General features: G+C 50.8%; 1 protein-coding gene across 1 annotated transcript; it reads right to left on the reverse strand.

The window, feature by feature from the left end:
• Positions 1 to 3,872: 3,872 nt before the first annotated feature.
• LOC100902463 (organic cation transporter 1) lies at positions 3,873 to 7,349 on the reverse strand. The gene is given in 9 exon segments (XM_029112045.1): positions 3,873 to 4,076; positions 4,162 to 4,343; positions 4,502 to 4,643; positions 4,646 to 4,873; positions 4,988 to 5,114; positions 5,246 to 5,414; positions 5,692 to 5,950; positions 6,289 to 6,528; positions 7,221 to 7,349. Coding segments are annotated over 9 exon segments (1,680 nt in total).
• Positions 7,350 to 7,811: the final 462 nt, after the last annotated feature.

Consider the following 7,811-nt stretch of genomic DNA (forward strand, 5'->3'; position numbering starts at 1 on the left):
GATGAGAGCGACCTCTTCTTTCGTGGATTCCGTCGTTTCCGCGCCAAATATGAGTTTGATGGGCCGGCAGTAACGAGTCGAACCTGGTACGGAATTTCGCCAAACACGGATTCGATCGTTCGTCGCGTGCAACTCCAATGGCACGAGGGAGAACAAGAACAGCACACCGTCATCCATTGATTTTACACTGAAGCCTTGCTTGTATCGGCTCTGATTCCCACTGCCATCACAGCCCCATTTGCTCAAGAGACGGAAGCTTCTGTATCCAGCGTCGAACTGCTCCCTCAGGGTTGAGTAGTTCGCCTCACACAAGCGCCTACAAGTCAGGTACCAACAAAACTTAGCAGCGTTGTCTCGGCTCTGACATCACTGACGCGCACCTCATCCGTGGACGGGAGGCAGAATTTCTTGGCTCCCTGAACTCTTTTGTAGGATGGTAGCAGAGAATGACCTAAGGAAACAGTTTTCTTCCGAAGGCGACCGTAGGATCGCGTGCTCCATTTGCAGTCGAGGTATAGAGCCAAAGTCTCTACTGAACCACAGGTTCGCGCATTTTTGCAGGTACTCGGAGTTTCGCTCGTGGGAGTACCGACATTTTTGATCTATTTGGCGCTGCTTCGGTCTCCGGTAGCAAACACAGAGCGGTAAGCCGCGTACAATAACTCCGCAGGTCCGGCAGGCAAAAGATCTTTGACTTTGTCCCGTTTTGTCCTCTCCGCCAAGTCCGAGAAATTTTTCTCTGGACGTCCCGCTCGAGGTGTCCCTTGTGACGCTCTTGATGGTCCCGGCTCCTCGGGCACGTCTTCTTGTGCGGGTAGCTCAGTGTAGTGCACGATGAATTCGAAGTTTCTGGCTTCAAGCCATTCGGCTTCTTTTTCGAAGAAACGTTCCGCTTTCGAATTATGTCTCTCGATTTTCCCCTCACTCGGGACACATGCCTGGTGATCTGCTTTCTGATGTGAGATCTGTTGCTTAGTTGCTCAATTTCAACATGAGCATGACTCAAAATGAGTTTCTCCAACCGATCGACGCACTCGTTCTTCCGGGAGTTAAAGATTGTCTCCACAAATGTCCTCCGGGGCACCCAAATTCGAATATCTGAAAACAGCACGCATTCACGTTCGCCAAAACTTGCTGGTTTTTTTTTTCGGAAATGGAAGGAGGGAGGGTGGAAGAAGATTTTCCGACCCATGAGCCGCCCGGGTCCGCCCTGGTCCATATACTTTTTCGGCGGTGAAATTTGATGAAAATCAGGATTTTTTCGCAAAAGAGGATGCACTCAGAAAAACTTCTAATTTGCATATTCTCGTCGAATGAAACGCTAAACGTGGAGTTTCAGACTCAATCTTACTCACGATTCGGTGTTTGCTCCATTCTGAATCGATTCCACGGAAACTCGAGCGTCAGCACGAATCGGAAGAAGAAAGTGACAGTCCGGAGCAAAAAAAACTTCCTCTTTCCAGAGTCTCTCCACAGAGATTCAAGTGCTCGGTTTCTGATTGGTGTGTGTTTCTGAGGTCCCCATACTTCCTCCAAGACGCCACGACATAAATTTTCAAAATTTTTCATTTTCAATTTCTGCCGCCTAAAATCGGGTTTGGCCACACTGTGCGACGTGGAAGCGGAGTTCCAACAAGAAGTGGCTGAGCTTCAAGGCGATGCGATGGGGCGATGGAGACCTTCTTCAAACATAAAGGTGTTCTCGGCTGGCTCACTGAAGAAATGAGGAGCTCTCATCCAAGAACGAGCTTAAGAGCATCTGTATGAGTGTGGCTTCAGCGCCGTCAATGACTTACGGCACCTCATAGCATACGTGCTTGTCGGATATAATAGCGATTTCGGTAAAATAAATCATACTTACGCTTCAGGAATCATTCAGACAGAAATAATGCGTTCGGTATCTTGCTCCATGGCACTGCCTTTGTGGTGACATTTCGGCCCGGTGGGGCATGGAGGTCTGAGGCGTCAGTGTCATGTTTGTCGACGATTCAAACATGGAATAGAGTCGAGATCTCGTATCCCGACGGGGGAGCTGTACAAGTCCCCCGCAAACTCGCACCCGATGCGTGGCGAATATTGGCGCGGCTCCGATCGCGAACCACCACCTACCTTAGAAACATACATCTACTTCAGTTTTCAGTTCATATGGACCACTGGGGCGACGGTCTGCCCATTCGAAGCTTGGAATCGCTCCCAGGAAGCAAAGTGTCTCGGACCATAATCTGGACGAGACTCAGACCTCTTTGACGAACTCCTCTCTTCCGAGCCCCGACACATTTCTTCCATCTATCAGAGGAACTTTCTTTCCTCAATCCTGCATCAATCCCCATCGGTCTTTCCTTGAAGCCCGCTTCGGTTTTTTGCGAATCGAGGCTGCCGAGTAGATTCTCGGCATGAGAGGGTTCGGAATTCGGGCTAGAAACGAGGCTTTTTGGCAGGGTCCCCCAGGATTTTGATTTCCCAGAAAATTGGTCACGGCATTCCGTACGCCCATTTTCGCCGCTCGATGTGATTCTGCTCGACAAGGGGCATACCAGCTTGGTGGATAGCTCGCAGGACCGTCGAAAACTTCGCGTCGAGCATTTTGACAGAACATGTTTTCAATACGCCGAACGATGTTCCGTAGCGGGAATTCTCATCAGACTTCGTCCAGCAGGGAGCTAGAAGAATTTCCGCACCCAGCTCGCTTTCCATCTGCGAGCACGATTCAAATAGCTATCAGCGAAAATGTTCCCGTTGACTCTGCACAAATACATCCCGGGTTGTAAGCCGCCTCCGTGTGGCTTGTCTGTCCAAATTCTGACTGAGTGCTCTCCGTATGGTTGATGTTTTGATCGTAGAGGCGGCTTTTTCAGCGCCTGTAGCAGCCTCTAAAACCTTGTTCTGGACGGGGAGGAAGTAGGTCGTCTGTTGGAGTTTTCGCCGATCACATGTCCTTTTGTCACAACGAGAATTTTCGACAAGGAATCAGGGACAAGTCCCGATTACCTAAGTTTCACTTTGTGGACTGCTATGTAATGAATAAAGAACCTCGGTTGTGAGAGACTTAGGAGGAGACGAAACAATCCAGGGCTCGACGGATTGTGGGTTGACTACCTTTCTCAACAGAGACATCCATGAGATGGGGGAAATCAAAATCGCTTCCGTTTACCATGATTCTGTGCACTAATCAATTATACGTGAGCCGAGGAAATGAGGGAGAATGCTCAGTTCAACTCGAGAAAACCCACTTTGGATGTTGGACTATTTTTATTTTCCCAAGGAGTCTTCCTCCGACGGTTCCGATTGAGCTTGGCCTTCATGAGGAACGTTCCGTTCCGGAACATCCTTGTAATTGGAAGAGGGGAGAGAGGATTCCCCCTCGTCGACCTGACTCTACACGCTCATCTCAAACGAAAATTGGGTGGGAACGTCTTTTTCACGGGCCTATTCATAATTTCTGTGAAACTAAGAACCCAGGATTCGGAGACTAATCCTCTATTGATGTAAGGACCGAGTGCTCCCACGAAAATCGGGAAAACATATTCAAAACTACAATTGAAAAAATTGGCATCCTAGGAACACTCCGAGTTTTAGGGATTAACGAGCCCGAATCCTCATTCGTGAGGAGTAAACGAGAAAGTAATCAACGGAGAAGAAATCTTACGGAGCGTCCCGAAGAGGGGAACGGATGTTCCCAACCCGGGCGACCTCGTCGGGACCGGGATATCGCACGGACATTAAAGATAAAGCGGCGATAGGTGAGGCGGGGGAGAGGGGGAGCGGTGATCGGTAAGCGCTGTCCGAGAGGTGGGCTCGAAGCGGAAACGAGTCAGAGGGCGAAAAGCGAGACGACCCCACCCGGACCCGTCCTGGTGGTGAGAGAGACGTTCTCAGCAAGCCGCTTGCAACTCCGATTCGAGGTCTCGGATTTTTCCTCCCTTTTGCCTGATGAAATGGTGGTAGTGCTCGGCATCTTGCATCGTCGTCGGAAGCGGGGCGTTGAGAGTCTCCGGCAGGCCAAGCATCAAGAGCGAAGCACAAATCGTCATGGCTCCGAAAATGACGAATGGTGCATTTTTACCAAGAGATGAGCTCTGTAATCGACCCGCATCTGGTATGGGAACATAATCAAATTTTCCGAGCTGAATTATTATTGACTGAGAGTCGAGAATTTCTCACCAAAGAGACGATGTACGGTATTGAAACCAGACCTAGCTGGGACGCTGTTGTCGCAACACCGATAGAAAAACCACGAATCACTGTCGGGAAAAGCTCTCCCGCGAACATGTAGATGATCGTCATTGTCGACGTAACGCAAACTTTCGCCAGGGATGACATGAGCAGGACGAGCCAGGGGATGTCTATCGGAAGAGAATGAGAATCAAATCACGATGGGCTATTCGACGCATTTCGAGTCATGTGCCCAGGGCATTCTACGATTGCGTACACCCTGCGGGTAGAGGCTCACCGGAGGGAAGAAAGGACGCACACAAGCAGAATACGCCGCCGCAAAAGAGACCTCCGAGCATCGAGCTCCTTCTGCCGACGCGGTCCATCGCGAAACAACCCAGGAGGGCTCCTGGGACCTCGGCTAGACCGCTGAGAAAGAACGCCAGATTCGGCTCCGAGGCCAAGTCGGGCACAGCGAAACTTATCCCATTGTACACCTGCGAAAGCATTGAAGGACATCCCTGTCTATCCTTCGGGATCGTGCGGAAGAATGTGAATCGATTCGAAACGTCGAAGCATGCATAGTCACCATGAAGACTATGGTCCAAATGACAGATATTATCAGAAGCCTCAGCGACACTCTTGGGAATCCTAATATATAGGAGATGTTAAAGTCCTCCGACTCCTCATCGTCCACACTGAAGGGTTGGTCTCGTGTCAGCTGAAAATTAAATCGAGCGAAAACCGTTCCGTATTCCCGCAAGAACATAGCTGTGCCTCCTCTGTCGGCGACCGCTTCTCTCTGCGCCTCTTTCGCGCTGAATGAGGTACTCACCGAATTTTGTAGCGCCTGGTCTGGACACAGGAGAAGTCCATTAACTTTAGCCATCTTCCGGAGCAAAATTTCGGCTTCCGTCGTCTTCCCCCTGAGAAGGAGCCAGCGAGGTGATTCTGGTACGAGCCTGAAATTCAGGGGTTCCGAATGGCATGGGGGACACGGGAACCATCGATAGATTGTACATCGATCTCCACGAGAGACCTACAGACAATGAGCTGGAATAGTGGATACATGACGTGCAAGCGGAAGACGAACCAGTAATATCCGACAAAGAGGATTGAAGGGAAGGAAGTCACGGCTTGTAGAAGTTGCCAGTGCTTAACGGCGTGCGAAATCGAGGCGTAAAGCATCATGCCTAGCGGCACCATAATGGCAAAGACCAGAGTCGTCGTGGTCCGCTTCGTCGCGCCGGTCATTTCAGCCGCTGGAAACGCAGCCCTTAGAATGCGGTCTTATTGTAAGAGAGAATCGAACCCCGACACGGCTCCCGGATCAGCACAAAGAGGTCTCAGCTTCGCAGTATCTCGATCTGATAAACCCTGTTGACCCGAATGAGCGTTCAGAGGCTGAGATCTTCGTTTTAAGCCCCCCCCCCTCCCCACCAGATCCATAGTCGGGAATGCCCTCAAGCCCGGATGAAGCTCTCGTTTGACACCGTCCGTTATTCTTATTGATTGGCCATGCGTGGGGAAGGGACTCACCGATCAAGAAACCCAAGTTGAAAATGCTGGGATACGCGAGCCCGACGATGAGCCTCATCACCGAGTAGCCAGCATAAGAGGGTGGAAAAGTTTGCGCGATATTCCCGAAGGTCATCACAGCTAAAGCGAGGAGGAAGGCTGGTCTCCGACCCCATCTGTCGGATATCCAACCGAAGATAAAACAACCTATCGTGCTACCTATGAAGAAGCCACTTTGAGCCGCGGATATCCACCAAGCCCGATCGCAAACCACGTGGAACTGGAAGAACAGACGGTGATGAGGTCACGAAAACGCTCTCGACGGCAAGGAGGGGAGCCGCATGCTCTCGAATGAAGGAGCTGAAGACCTAATGCCATCTCCTCCATCGGAGGTCTGATTCCGAGACCATCGCAGAAACTAGAGACCCCCGAGAAACCTCTCCCGAGAAGTTGCGGATTCGAGTTCTCGGACGAAACCTCTAAAACCACCATTTTCCTGCAATATTGGGGTGCCTCCACGGATAACTTTCGGAGTTATCGGACGCTCGGGCTTCCGTTGTACAGGGTGGCCGCAGTGTCATGCTCCACTCGAGTCGAGTCTCGTGTCTGAATTCTCACCGTAGTGGCGAGGGTCTCCCCTTGGTCCGCACCCCCGAAGTCCCATCCGTGGGAACACTGGACTTCAGACCAGAGGTTCTTCGCGACGAAATCGTCGATAACCGACAAGTTGAGATATTCAGACTGAGAAACCAGCCGATCGATGGCAGAATTCACATCGACGTCGTAGTGACGACATTGTGAGTAGCTGCCGGAGTCTTCGCGAGGAATGAATAGAGACTGGAGCGCGTCCCGGTAGTTCTGGAATGGTAAGAGAGTCGGGATTCAGAAGGGAGCACCTGCGAGTACCCTAGTCCGCTCTCCGGCCACTGTAAGCTAGCAGCGGAAAATAGTAGGTCGATGGATTCTGTGATTGTCTGACTCAAGAGCTCCCGAAAGAGGGTTCTGGGATCCCTAGGGGGTCCCGGCTGCCGTTGGCGAAAATAATTCATGTCTTGATTATTTATGATCCTTTACAAAAATATATTAGATATAGGTTGCAAGGATATCGACCAGCCATCTCCTACTTTACTTAGGGGACTCGCTCAATGAAAAATTTGAAAATATTCTCTGGTTGGCGAAGCCGCAAACTGAGACTCTTGGAATGAAATCGCAAAGGGATTCCGAGCGCAGTCGAGGACTCCGGAGGGGGTCCCGCGCTAGAAACAGATCAGAAACCGCTGGTCTAGCTCTTTAAGAACGAAACCTCTACACGCGACGGAGCGATCAAGTGAAGCATTATTTCTCATTGCAATCGATAACTTCTGAAATCATTCCGCGATGAGCGGAAGTCTGCTGATTAGAATTCGCATATACATATGTACAGCAGTCCTGTTACCGAAATAGACGCGACTCGAAGACCTGCCATGTGTGTGGAGCTAGAGCTGACAGCGAGCAGTCTGCGCGCGTTCCCTTCGAAGCGTTCTCAGCATTAATTAGGAGAGACCCGTTGCCTTGACCGTGTCGGACGGGAGCAATGCGAACTTGCAGTCGAGATATAACGCTCGTTCGTATACTGGGCCGTAATCTCGTCGAGATCCTTCGCATTTCTTGCTGTGCTGCCGGAGTTCCGCTCTCTTCATTGGGTGTTTGGAAATCGACACCGCGATATAAGGTTGTCGCAATAATCAGGCTCACGATAAAATTGACCAGTCTGTGTGCCATCGGGACATGGAAATCGACTCGGGGATGGAAGTCCCGTGGCTGATCACCAGGGAGGGAAGCCTTAGATTCGACTTGCTTCAGGAATCCAAGCAGACCCGAGTTTGTAACATGAAGCACGTAAAAGTACGACGATCAGAAAATGATGCCTGACCCCAATATCGCTGTTTCACTCGAATTTCGCTGATGTACCTCTGGATTTGCCAAATATCTCCGGAGAAGAGCCGTTCGCTCCGCCGCGACTGGTGCGTGACAACGATGCTCGGGTACCGCCGAAACGAAGATGTGGCTGAAGATGGTCACGGCCATGGGAAGACTTGACGGGGCACAAAGAAGCAGGAGCATCCATTTTTGATAGCGTCCGAATTCCCCGACGGCAGACA

This window comes from Galendromus occidentalis, unplaced genomic scaffold, assembly GCF_000255335.2.
Source record: "Galendromus occidentalis unplaced genomic scaffold, Mocc_1.1 scf7180000077481, whole genome shotgun sequence".
Lineage (NCBI taxonomy): Eukaryota > Metazoa > Arthropoda > Arachnida > Mesostigmata > Phytoseiidae > Galendromus > Galendromus occidentalis.